The sequence below is a fragment of the Octopus bimaculoides genome, chromosome 21 (genome assembly GCF_001194135.2).
Source record: "Octopus bimaculoides isolate UCB-OBI-ISO-001 chromosome 21, ASM119413v2, whole genome shotgun sequence".
Taxonomy (NCBI): domain Eukaryota; kingdom Metazoa; phylum Mollusca; class Cephalopoda; order Octopoda; family Octopodidae; genus Octopus; species Octopus bimaculoides.
The window spans coordinates 20,512,963-20,528,836 of record NC_069001.1 but is presented as its reverse complement, the minus strand read 5'-3'; the positions used below and the strand labels follow the sequence as shown (position 1 = coordinate 20,528,836).

The window sequence follows — 15,874 nt, the reverse complement described above, 5'->3', positions numbered from 1 at the left end:
CAGCATGGCAGCAGTCAAATGACTGAAACAAGTAAAAGAGTAAAGAGTATATGTATGCACACACACACACACACACACACACACACACACACACACACACACACACATATTTATACACCTCAGCCCTCGCAATTGGTATTACTGCTCTCCCCTATTTCCCCCTCTCTGGTCTCCATGTCTTAGCCCACACAACACTCAGAATACTCTCTAATCTGTCCTGTGAACAAAGCATCTCCTGTACCAGTTCCACCACAGAATGTCAATAAATTGTGCTGCCTCAAAAGTATCACTAGCAACTAGAACAATTTGTCTGCAACTAGTGCCAGAAAAAGTGCACCTACTGCATATGGTAAAGTGGTTGGCTACTGAGCAGAAAATGTATAGTGTTATGTGACCATTTATTCAAAATCTTCAGTCTTGGTACCACAAGAGAATGCACCCAATACACTTGGTAAAATGGTTTGTGATAGGAAGACCATCCTGCTACAGAAATCAAGTGAAATGTATGAGCAACAGTCTATGAAAGCAGCATGGAAAGGAGATATAAAAATGATGACATATATATGGAGATACACATACACATATAAACACACAGATATGATATATTCATAATATTCATATATATATAAAGACACTCACAAACATACATTCATACATACATACACATATACATACATAAACATGCATATTTTTAAGATGCGCGCGTGTGTGTGTGTGTGAGTGTGTAAGTGTGTAAAAAAAGTGTTCATTGCCTGGTTGCATAATGGCTACTGGAGGGACTAATACAGAATGATGAAATGAAATCTTTATTACATCCAGTTGTCATGTAATGAAGGAAGTATATTACAGATGTTTAAAAAATGCCTTATAAATGCATTATATATATGTGTGTACACACACATACCTATATGCATATATGTATACATATATTGTCATACACATGTTCATTAATATATATATCTGCATGTATTCATATATTTACATTGGCACACAGACACACACATGCATACACATTACAGTTGTCGACAATCAATATAGCATTTAACATTATATTAATGCTTCAATGCTTCCTTATATATTAGATACATGAATCATGTATCTAATATATAAGGAATGCCATATATCCAAAAATTCTTCCAGATTTGTCATAACAGCGTAATGTTAAATAGTGCCTCACATATAGGACCCTATGTGTATATGCTGGAATTTAAGCATATGTTTGTGTAGGAGCTAATATGTGTCTCCTCACTGAGTTACATTATTGTAATATCATTTTAATGTTCCTGAAATATTTTTGTTGAAATCACTACATTGTTGTTTTTAATTATTATGGTTATTATTTTTGATGTTTTTGTTGTAGTTGTTTTTATATTGATGCTGAATTTGATGAAGTTCAGAAAAAGTTATTGATAATTGCTCATACTTTTTCCACAGGTTCTTCATTGTCTTGGGAAGAGAAATGCCATGGTTTTCCTTCTCTCTCACTTGTTAAATGTTTCATCAAGTTTCTCAGCATTTCAACAACATTATCCAGTTTCTGATCCATTTGTACCATCTAGATGGAAACCCCAAAATAAAGAAGAATTAAAAGACTTTAAATCAACTTAAGTAATATCAAGACTAGATTTTATAACATTTTCAGCTGATAAATGAATAAATTTGGGCTGGAGAAAATATTCATACTTGATAGTTAAAATGGAAAGCTGTTTTTACACAATGAGTAATATAAATATATGAATAGTCATCAAAAGTATCGTAATACTGGAAATAATGGCAATGTCACCAGACTTTTAAAAATATGCTGTTGGAATTTTCCTTTTATGCAATAATAATCCACAATGCATTTGTAGTAGCAGTACTGGTACCAATATTTGCAATACTTGAGTGAACTATAGATGAAATACATTTCATTAATATTAAAACTACAATATCTTCACATCAACTAAAATATTTCACAAAATTGGCAATGTTGACAGATTCTGCTACAGGAGAAAAAATGGGTGAAGAAACTTAAACCCTTAAACCCAGACAATCTTCTTGTGTTGTATGCTAACATTCAGATGGTATACAATTGATGCTAAACAATTGCAGCAACAAAAAGACGTCAACCTATGGTAGTGCTCAAAAGTAAAGAAAACAACACTTTATGAGTCCTGGATGAACACAAGAGATACAATTTCAGCCTTATAATTGTTGTATGAATCTACTCCAACAACAAAAGGTTATGAATAGAAATGTTTTCAACAAATTTGAGAATAATGGCCATATTGGTCAGGTCTTGAAGGTTTTACTTTTACAATCTAACATTAAGAGACAGTTACTAAATACTTGAGCAATAAAAGAAACATTGTCTGAAATGCTGATTATGTTACGCATCTGTGGAAGATATTAAATATATATACATATTCAGCAACTATCACAAAAGTATTGCCTACTTATGTGACTTAGTGTTGCAACTAAAACAATGTGCAATATTATCCACGGGAAGAGCTATGTTGAGACAAATGTGAGAAATATTTCCAAATTTCCAAATTTCCAAATACAAACTGAGGGAGCCTCTACATAATATTTCAACCACTTTGAAAAATCAACTAAATCTCCCCTAAACAACACCCTACACTATTCCAGAAGAAGCAATAAATGACTCTAGTTGATCATTAGTTTCTATGAAGGATGAGTTAGGGTTGAACATCAAAAATACAAGCTAGATCTGTTTGGAATAGAAAGCAAAGTGTACTGATGCAGATGTCAGATGCAAGAAATAAATTATTTGTGGGCAACATCTTCAAAATTCCAAACATAAATTTATATTTGCATTCATGGTCATTAGCCCACTTGGTTATGTTACTGACTATATAATTAATTAATAAGTAGAAAACTGGAGTTTCCAGAAAAGAGAGAGTCTATTTCATATTCTGTAAATTCAATATACAAGTGCTACTGTAAGAATACAGGGTTATTCAAAAAGAATGAACCAATTTCAATACGCAATATTTTAATAAAGGAAAGCAATAGAAAACTCCAGTGAAGTCACAAATATTTACTCACAATCAACTTTTATTTCCTGTCTTACAAGTGTTCAATGTGGCCACCACCTGCTGCACGGGCAACATCAATGCGATAAGAGAATTCCTCCCAGACACGTATCAGCACATCATGATCCACTGAGTTGATTGTTATTGTTATTTGATGTTTAAGGTCAATGAGATTAGTGGATAGCAGTGGAGTTTTCTAAGTTTTGAATGGCTGCCATAGGGGTGCTGTAGTCATATCATTTTTCCATCAACTTTCATTGTTTGTTTACACTCAGAATGGTGTGTCCTCAGCAAAAAGTGTTCTGTGTTCTTGAGTTCGCAAAAACAAATTCGATTGTCACAGTGCAGTGTGCTTTTCAAAGGCAATTTGATATCAATCTGCCCTCTCCTAAGAACATTCGACAGTGGGTTCAACAGTTTCAAGAGAATGGGTGTCTGTGTAAAAGAAAAAGTCCAGTACAACCACGTGTTTCAGAGAAACAAGTGGTAAGAATCTGTGCTGCATTTGAGGGGAGCCCACGGAAGTCTACAAATCAAGCTAGCCATGAGCTTGTGATCCCTCAATCCACTATCTAGCATGTGCTAAGATGTCTACATTTGAAACCATACAGACTGTACCTTGTTCAGGCACTTACCAATGACAAGAGGAAGCAGATGGAATTTTGCAAATCAATGCTGGAGATGATAGAAGACAAAACCTTAATTTCACGTTTAATTTTTAGTGATGAAGTGACTTTCCACTTGAGCAGCACAGTCAGTCGTCACAATGTGTGTATTTGGGGAACAGAGCACCCGCATGAAACTGTTGAGTATGAAAGAGATTCCCTTAAGGTGAACGTCTTTTGTGCTATGTCTCAGGACAAGGTTTATGGTCCTTTCTCTTTGAAGGAAACACCTTTACAGGACAAACCTATCTCAATATACTCCAAAACTGGCTTTTCACTTCACTGCAAGTAGATTCGCATGACTTCATTTTTCAACATGATGGTGCACCACCTCACTGGCACCTGATGGTTCAAGCTTTTCTAAATGAAAAAGTGCCTCAGTGATGGATTGGTTGGAAAGGGGCCCATACCTTGCTCTTTGTGCTTGGACTGTGAGATCCCCAGACTTCATAATGTGTTATTTTTTTTGTGGGGATATGTAAAGGGTTGCGTTTTTGTTCTACCATTACCCACTAACCTCGATGATGTTAAAAATCAAATAACAACAGCAATCAACTCAGTGGATTGTGATATGCTGATACGCTTCTGGGAGGAATTCTATTATCGCATTGATGTTACCCGTGCTGCAGGTGGTGGCTACATTGAACACTTGTAAGACAGGAAATGAAAGTTGACTGTAAGTAAATACTTGTGACTTAGCTGGAGTTTTCTATTGCTTTTCCTTATTAAAATATTGCATAATGAAATTGGTTCATTCTTTTTGAATAATCCTGTATATGAGACTTTTCTAGAATTCAGCATGTAAATTTTTACAATTGTTATTTAAAATCCAATGATTGAGATTTGACTCTTAAATAGAAATCAACTTCATTATAGAAACAATATAGACAATACAAAAAGTGAAATCCTTTCAGATTTTACTTCCTTTAGCAGCCCATAAAAAAATAAGCACCACTTTTGTTCTTTAATTTTTGATATGTTCATTCATCCAATTCTATAAATATTTTAATGTTTAAAATTGCTTTTCTATACTACGTTTTCTTTCTCATTGTGTTAAATTGCTTCTCTTTAGTATATTATCTCTCTCATTCTTGTTACATTCTTTTACTAAAACTTACCCAGTACCACCACAATTAATACCAGAAACCTATCCTTACTTCATCTTCCTCGTAAGTAAAAAGCTCAACCCCTTTGACTGTTTTGTCCTTCCATAGAACATACACATCATGAACCTGATACAAGTACCCTTATCTCCTCTATAGCAAGATGCTACCAATAACATACCTAACAAGGAAATATAATCAAAGCAAACACTCCTAACAACAGTGGTATCATTAGAGATAATTTACTTTTTGTATTGTCAATAATTTACAACAGTCTGTGCATATATTTATGTGTATGGATCTGTGAATATGTGTGTGTATGAGTGTGGTTCAAGTGCATAGATGTGGGTATATGAGAGTGTGAATGTAAATGTCAGTTTGTATTTTATATATATGATGCGGGTGACACATAAAAGCACCCACTACACTCTCTGAGTGGTTGGCGTTAGGAAGGGCATCCAGCCGTAGAAACTCTGCCAAATCAGATTGGAGCCTGGTGTTGCCATCCGGTTTCACCAGTCCTCAGTCAAATTGTCCAACCCATGCTAGCATGGAATGCAGACGTTAAACGACGATGACGATGATGATGAATAAAATGAATATGTCTCTGTCAAACAGACCAAAATGTTTGCTTTATTTTATGATGAGGGATTAATGGAAACCTTTACACTGTTTTGTCTGTTCTGTAATGATGTTAACTTCTTTCTACCATCTCTGAGTCAGAGAATAAATCAATTTAAATTATGTATTATTTCTTCTCTTCCTTAATTTGTGCCTTAGTTGACTGACAGCTTTTCAACACACCCAATAGTTTATATATTCTATTCCAGACTTTAAAAGTCCACTAGCTTAAATTAATAGGTTATGTCATGAATGGCTAAGTTTAAATAATGTAACATAATGTAATCTGTTATGACTACATTAAATAAACAATTGTCATGAATTTAAACTTCCATTTGTCAGTTATTATTTATACTTACACCAGAGCAAGAATTTGCTGAGGAATTGGATCATAGGTAAATAAGTGGAATTGAGAATTACCTAACAACAGTATGCAGTCAGTATAATTGATGCCTATGATGACAGATTATTTCACTGTCTGCTCTGTCTAGCCAATTGGTGGTGTCTTTCACATTGATGTGCCATGATTCTTAATAAATCCTTTGAACTAATGTGTGTGTGTGTGTGCATGCGTGTGTGTGTGTGTGTGTGTGCATGCACGCATGTGTGTGGACAAAGATATACAAACAAAATGCATAATATTACATACCTGATTTTCTACTCTTACAATGCGTGCACAAATTGTCATTTTGTCTCTGTCTCGTGAATTATGGTACAAAGTTGAAGGTTTCCCAAGAATTTGGTCAAGCCTATAAATAAAAGGTAAAAATAAATACATGAAAGAGATTCTAATTCTGTCTGCCACTGCTTTTATAGGGAAATTTTTCCTACAAGGTTTTGATAATAAAATTAAAAAATATATCATTCCATATCCAAAATAAATCTGTGCAAACCAATCATTTTGTTTCATTGTCAATACACCTCTTTCTCTTCTATAATTTATCTAGTTGTTGATGAAATCTACCTTCAGCTAACAACTCTGCTCAAGAACAATTATACCATCCTGTTGCTGTTTACATATTTGTTGCTTGATGGAATGAGTTATTTGAGAGCTGTTTAGCATGCAAACAACAACTCAGGGTAGATTACAGAGCTCTCAGACTCCCTAATGATTCTAAGAGTCGTGACTATTGAGAAAACATAGGTTGCATATATCATTAAAACTGTGAAACATTACTGAAGACATCTTCCAACAGAGTCTTTAAGAAAAGCCAGTTTAGCTGAGCTAACTTTGTCCAAACCGTACAAGTGGAGGGATGAATGTAGCACTGCAAGATAACAATACACTTATCATGTTTACTCTGTTGCTACTGCTTATAGTAGTCACTTAGTGTTATGCCACAAGGCATCTCATTTGAAACCCTAATAGTCCTGCTTGGACTAGTACTATACTTCATTCACATTGAAAAGATGAAAAACAAAGTTGATCTTGGTAATTTGAGCTTTGAGCACAGAGAACCCAATAAATATGAACAAGGCATTTTGTCCTACAGTCTAACAACTCGGCATAGAAGCTTCAAAAGTTATCAATATCCTCATCATTTTATGTGAGTTTTTTTTCCATATCAACATACATTAGATGCATCATCTGACATACACATAGCAACAAAGTAAATTTCCATTCTCTGTTGTGTATGCTATGTTTATCTTTCTGGCATAGTTATTATGTGTGGATGCCCTTCTTGTTACCTTTACAGAATCAACTGCAGATTGAATTCGCCCCTCTTTAGTAAATACAACTTTCAGCAAATGTCCTCATGCATCACAGTTCTGATAGTCTACTCCAACAACTCCTCACTGATTTTCTTTGATCACCATCAATAATGTTTTGAACCCATTGGAGGAAGTGTGGCATTCTTATGGTGCCTGAACATTTTGTTCTCTTTGATACAGTTGAAATATTTCCACCAGAAGCTTCCAATTCCAGCCAAACTTTAGAAAGTTGGCAAATTTTAAATCACTCAGTTCTGACAGAATGGCAACAATGACTGTATGAATTATCATTTTTTGTGTTAGCATTTTATCAACCAAGGGGTATCTGAAAAAAATAAAACATTTTATTTGCCTAGAAGAGAGTAATATACTGATAATTAAGTGCCCACAAATACAGGGACAAAAACCACTAAGTTACAAAAATGAAACACATCAACACCAGTTGTCAAGTGGTGGTGGGGAACAAATACACACACACACACGCGCGTGCACACACACTCACACACACACACACGAAGGGCTCCTTTCAGTTTCTGTCTACCAAATCCACTCACAAGCCTTTGGTCAGCCCATGGTAATAGTAGAAAACATTTTCCCAAGGTTCCATGCAGTGGGACTGAACCTGGAAGCATGCATAGTTTTATTCTCATTTTTATACTAGAAGTTTCATTTTTATCATAGTAGTTCCACTTTTAGTTTAGCAGATTCACTTTTAGCAATTTCTTTTCTTAGCTTGTTGAATGCTTTATCTTGCCTCCCTTATTCTGAAACTTGTACAGAATGTTCTTTTCCATCCCCATCCTCCAGCCAAAATTAGCCCACTAGCAACGACAGTACTACAATGTGAATAAGGCATAGCTAGCTTGCTCACATTGGAAATAAAACAAGTGTACTTGCCAGTTAATTATCAGTGCTATGTTATCTTTGTATAAGCAATGGTCTATACCACACACTCTTCCCATGGTAGACATGGCAAGTGTGAAATGAATAAATGATGGTAAATTAAATGCAGGTTGAAACATATATGAAATTTATTTGAACTTCTATACATCTGGCAAGCATCCATGCAAACCTTCTTTTCAGATGCAGAATGCTGTCCGCTATACTTGTGTTTCCTCTTACCATCCTTCTTCACCTTCAGAGTTGGCACACTCAATATAAGCACATTGAAAGGTAGGCCTGGTGAGATTATTGAGATGCTTGAAGGAAGGATGTAGATGTGCATTGTAGCCAAGAGGTAAGGTGGAGGGGAGCTTCTACCAGGTTCCTCACAGTCAAAAAACATAGGTATAAAATATTCTGGGTAGGCAATAGTAATGGGGTTGACGGTATGGGTATACTTCTTGTTGAGAAATGGGTTGATAAGGCAGTCATGGTAGTCAGAGTGTGTGATAGGATCTTTAACTTAGACCAATTTTGCAAAGTGGGATAGCAACTATTATTTCTACTTATGCTCCTCAACTGGGCCTACCAGATGAACAGAGAGGTCAATTATATGAACCATTTTACACACTACCTCGTTTACAATTGACAGTGACCTTCTCTTGATGGTTGGTTTCAACATGTAGGAGATTCTACTACTACGGTCATTACTATTGCTGCTACTACTACTGCAACCACATAATCAATACAAAGGAACAAAAGACAACTGCTATTGTTATAACTGTTACTACTACTATTACCAGCAACAACTATAACATAGATTTTGTAAGGAAAACATGAGATTTCAAAACTACTATCAAAAAACATTAATTTAATTCAATATATTCCCCTTTCTCTTATTGCATGACTAAAATGGCTTAAAAAATTTGAAATTTGTGGCATATTTTGAAACAAAAATGTGAACATTTTCTTCCTATTATTTGTGTTAAAATCCTCCAAACATTTTCTTTGGTTTTTACAATAAATTTTCTTGTGTGAAACCTTTTAACATTTTCAATCTCACGCACACACACACACACATATGTGTATATAAATATATATATATATATATACAAACACACACACACACACACACATATATATATATATACACACATAAGATGTACTGGGCCTATGAGATTATTCTTGAATATATGCTAGCCATTATGTCCATGCTACTGGTTTGCAAAAGCAACATGAGCAATGAAACAATCCTGTATGTAACTTAAAAGCTAAGAAAAAAGAAAAAAAAAGAAAGAAAGAAAGGGCATGTCATGGTGTGGGGTGCAAACCAGAAAACTGAGTTTATGAAGAGAAATACTCACCTCCGCTGTAATTCTTTTATTCTCACCATCATATTAAGATGGCCTTGTGAATATTGTTCAATAACATCTCGAACATCATATGGTTTTCTGGCTTGCTACAATAATAGAAATTTGTAAATTTCTTCATTCATATCTGTCCTTTGGTTGTGGTCATACTGGGGCACATCTTGAGATGTTTTAGTCTTTTATATCTACATTATTATATTTCTGAAAAGTATTTTGTTCTTTTACTCTTTTACTTGTTTCAGTCATTTGACTGCAGCCATGCTGGAGCACTGCCTTTGTTCAACTAAACTTTGTTTTAGTCAAACAAATTGATTCCAGGACTTATTTCTATAGCCAGGTGCTTATTTTATCAGTCCCTTTTGATGAACTGATAAGTTACAGGGATGTAAACGCACCAACACCAGTTGTCAAGTGGTGATGGGGGAACAAACAGAAAGATACACACACACACACACACACACACACAAACAACAGGCTTCTTTCAGTTTCCTTTGACCAAATCCACTCACAAGGTTTTAGTTAGTCTGAGGCTATAGTAGAAGACATTTGCCCAAGGTGCCATGCACTGGGACTGAATTTGGAATTATGTGGTTGGGAAGTAAGCTCCTTATCACACAACCACATCATAAGGTAAGTTAGTATAACTAATTAAGACTGCTACTGTTACTTAGTCTTTTTCTAATAACTAAATTAAGAATTTTACTTTGTCTTTCAGTTTCTTAGATGAAAATTTTTGCTTGACATATTGGAAAACCTTATTTTTTGTTTGCGATGTAGCCTGTACAACCCCTTCCTGGCACTGCTCTCCATAAACTCTATCATGATTGTCTCTTCTTCAGCTCCAGCACTACAGCATCACTCCAAAATCAGTAAGCCTTTTTCATTTATTATTTATTTATATCTTGTAATTGTGTATCATTACTTGGTTAGAGAATACTATAAAAGTGAAAGGATTTTGTTTATTCATTTATTTCGACTGTCCACCTGCAGCGGTGATTAAGTTGACTAGGAACACTGTATGCAATGAATATCCAATACCAAACAATCTTAATCTCCATATTTAAGCTGCATTAAACTTTGGCAAGCTTACCTTTACTTATTCTGAGTTGCTTGAAAGGTGATTTTTCCCTTCCCTCTCTTCTATGTGTTGATACATTTGTTTACCTACCAATGTGCTGTTTCACTTTAAGGATGCTTATTTACCTATCCATTATGATATTTTGAATGCAACATCTTTTCACTGCAAACTGCTAAAGATTCAAAGCAGTATTCATGAACTGAAGTCAAACTTTTCATGTCTTCATTTCTCGTTACCTGAAGTCAATTTCAGAGTGGTTGTACACTGTAAGGACGTAGCAAATACATTCCTTTAACTCTAATTTTTCAAGTAGATATTCTATTGCCATTTTTTAACATACCAATCATACTTCTCTCTGAAAAAATAGCTTCCTTTGCAGTTGAATAAAATAAACTCCCAGAGGGGAAGTTTCAATGTCTTCCTACAATTTCTTAACACCATTTATGTGGCTGTTTCTGACAAGAAATTTCACTTTCATGTAAAACAACTATGTTTTGTAGTCATTATCTGTAATCTACTCCCGAAACACTTCAGTAGCTCTACTTTGTATCGCTCACAAACTTATATGTTCTATGATCATTAAAGTGCAACGACCTCCACAAGAACCAGCCTTTAATTTGGTTTTCTGTTCCTAGGTTAATTGGAAACATAGATTGCTGTGCTACGCATAAACTTTCTTTGTAGTTCAATTATTTGGTGACAAAAATACCATCAAAGCAACTTAAACCATCCACAGGTCGGGTAGGTTTGTTAGCTGACTCTAAATTTCAGCATGAGCATTGCTGATAACCTTTATCTTTAACTTCTAGGATAATTTGTGAGCAATGTCCATACTTATCTATGAGTTGACAGCCACTACATGTGTGTGTGTGCATTTATAATATACACTTATATATTATATATACATAAATAGCTATATAAATGTGTGTCTACTTACATGTATATATATACATATATATATATATATATGAGTAAAATTCAAATGTAAACACTTGAAGAAAGATATTATCATTGTTAACATTATCTTTGACAACTTTGATGCAATGTAATCTGCTTATTTGCTAGTGGAGCTATAGTTAGATAGTTAGACAAATGGCACATGTGAGCCATGCAAACCATACACAGAAGTGCAGTCAGCAAGATGAGCATCAGCAATAAATTCAGCAGCAATTTTTGTGTCCATCAGAGCTCAGTCCTCAGCTCCTTCTGTTCATCATAGTTTCACACAGTGGCAGTAAGCAATGAGAGCTGAATGGCAATAGAATCTATGAAATACCCAGATAGTATTGTTGAAGTAGTTGACAGTTTTTGTTTCCTAAGTGACCCAATTAGTAGTGGAGGTGGGTGTTTCAAAAGCATACTACCAGAGTAACCAGTAAGTTATGTAGGCACATTTAAAGGAGAGGGTGGGTGGATTGGGAAAGATGTCGGAAGTGGTGGAGTTGGATTGAAGTATGTTGAAAGTGTGTAAAATAGTGCATTGGAGAGATAGGTTGGAGGGATGGCAGGTAAGGGGAAGAGGAGGCAGAGAAGGGTGGGATGAGCATTAGGAAAGAGGACTGATGTACAGTCAACAGAGTGCAAGTGAAAGCAGCTTGGATTACAATGGTAGGGTATCTTTGGTGGGTGAAGTGGCAAGCCATGTGTTGGGACCGTGTCTTGAAGACATGGTCATCACTAGAGAGCAGAGGAATTGAGAGTAAGGGATAGGCAGTTTATTGTGGATGGGAGGAGGTGAAGTTGAGGTAGGAAAAGGTGATTGTAGGCTTGTAGTAAGGGAAGAGTGGTAAATCGGAATATCAAAGAAGTTAACAGATGTGTTGGAGCTATCAGGAGAATTCAAGGGTGGGAGCAGAAGGACTGGACAAAAGAAAGGAAGAAGTTAGGTTCTTTGTGGAAAGTGGAGTCACATCAATACAGTCATCAATGTATGGATTGTATAACTCAAGAGGAATTACAGGTGAACTATGAGAATATTCAGGCCACAACATAACTGATGGACAGGCTTTCTTGTAATTGGGACCCATTCTCATTCCCTTAGAAAAGAAGGGAGGAAAGAAAGAAGGAAGGACAGAAAAGTGGATGGATGGATGGATGGAGGAATGGATGAAGAAGTAGGCACAGGGTATTCAGGCTAAATTTGATGGTTTTTATACTTCCTCTCCTCAGGAGCAGCTTGATGTATTGGTAAACAGTCATTGGTGTTGGGGAGCATAAAGATTACAGTCGTAGTTGAGAAAAAGTTAGCTGAAATGGAAGCCTGGAAGCCATCTGTATATTGAAAAAGAGTTGCCAGTATCATGATGGTTCACACTGGCATCAAAACACCAACATCATGTCTGCTGCTCATTGTTCTATGAGCACTGTAAAAGCTGTAAGATGTGACATGGAGATCGTGAAAACCAAGTTCCTCCAAACTGTGGTGGTCTTTGGGTGCGTGTCTAGTGAGGGTGACATCATGCTGACTCACATCTTTGAATAGAGCCTTACAGTCAATTCAGATTGCTGGAGAATGGCCAATCCCTAGCTGGAGAGGGTTGCTGCTGGAATGCCATATGTGTGGCAGTAGGAGTCAACTCTTTACCATACCTCCAGAAAGAGTCAGAAGTGGTTGTCAGAGAATTTTTATGACTTCACCAGCCCCAATTTCTGGCCTCCTAATTTCCCCAATTGTAATCCCAAGGAATAACATGTGTAGTGTGTAGTTGAGAAAGACACTAGCTGCTCTGCCTGCAACACCAAGGCCAAGCTGGTAGCCAAAATCAAGGAGGTGATTGAATATATTCACAGGGGTACATTGAGGAATGGATGCACATGACTCTAGAGTTGTTTTGAGGACATTGTGGAAGCTGAGGATGACTACTTTGAGTAAAATGTTGTCTCCCAGCCATAATATAGTTGATATTTTTTGATTTTTGAAAATGCTTTTATTTTTGGATGAGATTTTCAAATTCATCCAAAACCACCTGTGTATGTACACACACAACACACACACACACACACACATACACACACACACACACACACATATATATATGCACATATAAATATGCATTTACATACATATATATGCATGTTTGTGTGTTTGTATGTGAGTGTGTATTTATCACAATTTACCCAAAGATTGATCTTATGTTAGTATGCAGTCTATGGTTATATAAAAATCATAAGCTTCTTACTAATTCAGATAAATGAAATTGGAAACTTTACCCAGCATTTTGCAATTACTGAACATGAACCTTTTAATTACTGCTTTTTTCCCCCTGCATTTAAAGAAAACAGTGTTTTAATATTTCCCATATCTTATCTCATTTTACTTTCTGTCAATATCAAAGTGTAGTACTCACCAGAAGTTTCCTACGAGAAACAAAATATTTTATTTTTCGTATCACACGGATAGCAACTTTATGGCGTTCCGTCAAGCTGCAAATATTTGAGAAAGTTAATGAAAAAGGAGCCAAATGTAGTTACATGAAATATACAGAAAATATTGTTGCACACACAAATAATGTTTTATGTAAGTAGAAGTGATACATGATAAATAAAAATAAATACCTGCAACTTCACCTTTTCTTTTACTTCTTATATATGTGTGTGTATTATGTATAAACACACACACACACACACACACACACACACACACACACACACATGTATATGTTTATGTATTTGTTTGGCAAAATTCTTGATGTGAAATCCTATGTTGAAACAGATGTTATATTTGGAGATGGTCATATTTTTGCCAGTTAAACACACGCACTAAATACTTGGTTGTCACTTCAGCTTTATTATTATTATTATTATTATTATTATTATTATTATTATTATTACTATTTTAGTGTCCCTTGTCTAAGCTCTTTCATCACACATCCTGTGACCTCTTCAGCAACACTTTATCCCATGTGTCTCCTCTCGTTCTGTTTAGTCCATATTATGGATAAATCTGCAGATTGCTTTATACTCAATGATATAGAACTGGTCGATTACTGTGGTGTTATAATCACATTGGCTTAACCTTGTAGCCCTTCTAAAATCAGAATTAATAGTGTGGAGAATACACTTGCTTACTTTGCCTATTTTGCTCTTAAAGTGTTTAATCAGCTTGCATTTAGGATTAGAAAGGATTAAGATCCTTAAGAGGGATATATGGGGGAGGCGTGGCAAGGTAATTCACACACTCCTCTATATTCAGAAGGGTAACCAACTCTTTTACTTCAGTGTTTACGTTGTTGTATGTAGAGCTGTTTGTTTTCTTGTATGTTTTGATGATTGTGCTTGTAAGAAGTCTTGTTTGCATAGAAATGTTCATCTCATATATGCCTTTTGTCTTGTTGGCATAGATGTACATATTAACTCATTGTTTCATTTTTGCCATGTCATTTCGTGATGTCGCAGGAGAGAAATGTGTCAGCATGGATGATGGTTCACTTGCACTAAATGTGGCTGCAAAGAGAGAGGTTTGGAGACGCCATTATGAAAGGTTGCTCAATAAAGAAAATGAATGGGAGAAAGAGAGTCTGCCGAATGCCGACCCAACAGAGGGACCAGCTATCCGAGTTGACAGTACCATGGTAGATAAAGCAATTAAAAGTATGAAGACAGGGAAGGCCACCGGCCCATCAGGAATCACTGTAGAGATGCTCAAAATATCTGGCAGTGTCGGCTATAGCCTAGTCACCCGTATTGTTAACCAGGTGATACATGAAGGAGTCATACCCAACGACTGGTGTAGCAGCACCATAGTCAACTGCTACAAAGGTAAAGGTGATGCTTTAGACACAAACAATTACAGAGGTATCAAGTTGTTGGATCAGGTAATGAAAGTCATGGAGAGGGTCATAGCCCAACTAATTAAGGAGAGAGTCAGTTTAGATGAGATGTAGTTTGGGTTCATGCCAGGGAAAAGCACCGCTGATGCTATATTTCTGGTAAAACAGCTGCAGGAGAAATACCTAGCCAAAGATACCTGGCCTTCGTTGACATGGGGAAAGCCTTCGACAGGGTTCCCCATTCCCTTATCTGGTGGTCAATGAGGAAACTAGGGATAGATGACTGGTTAGTGAGAGCTGTGCAAGCCATGTACATGGACACTGTCAGTAAGGTGAGGGTTGGCAACGAGTACAGTGAAGAATTCTGGGTAGAGGTAGGGATCCACCAAGGTTCAGTCCTCAGTCCCCTCCTATTTATCATAGTCCTCCAGGCAATAACAGAGGAATTCAAGACAGGATGCCCCTGGGAGCTCCTCTATGCTGATGACCTTGTGCTAATTGCTGAGTCACTATCAGAACTAGAGGAGAAGTTTCAGGTGTGGAAGCAAGGACTAGAATCGAAGGGCCTTAGAGTCAACCTAGATAAAACCAAAGTCCTAATAAGTAGGAAGGTAGATAAAACACAAACCCCTTCAGGT

At 36.1% G+C, this 15,874-nt stretch overlaps 1 protein-coding gene across 2 annotated transcripts in view; it reads right to left on the bottom strand.

Moving 5' to 3' along the window:
* LOC106879982 (potassium voltage-gated channel subfamily KQT member 1) overlaps positions 1 to 15,874 on the bottom strand; it is a 241,425-nt gene that overhangs the window by 20,990 nt on the left and 204,561 nt on the right. Inside the window, exons 12-15 of one of the 2 annotated variants that reach the window (XM_052975494.1) lie at positions 13,815 to 13,890; positions 9,384 to 9,478; positions 6,074 to 6,173; positions 1,424 to 1,555 (exon numbers count right to left, since the gene is read on the bottom strand). In XM_052975494.1, coding sequence (XP_052831454.1) covers positions 1,424 to 1,555; positions 6,074 to 6,173; positions 9,384 to 9,478; positions 13,815 to 13,890 — 403 coding nt within the window. Of the gene's footprint in view, positions 1 to 787; positions 1,556 to 6,073; positions 6,174 to 9,383; positions 9,479 to 13,814; positions 13,891 to 15,874 lie in introns of those variants that run through there. The other variant, XM_052975495.1, reaches the window with a different exon arrangement.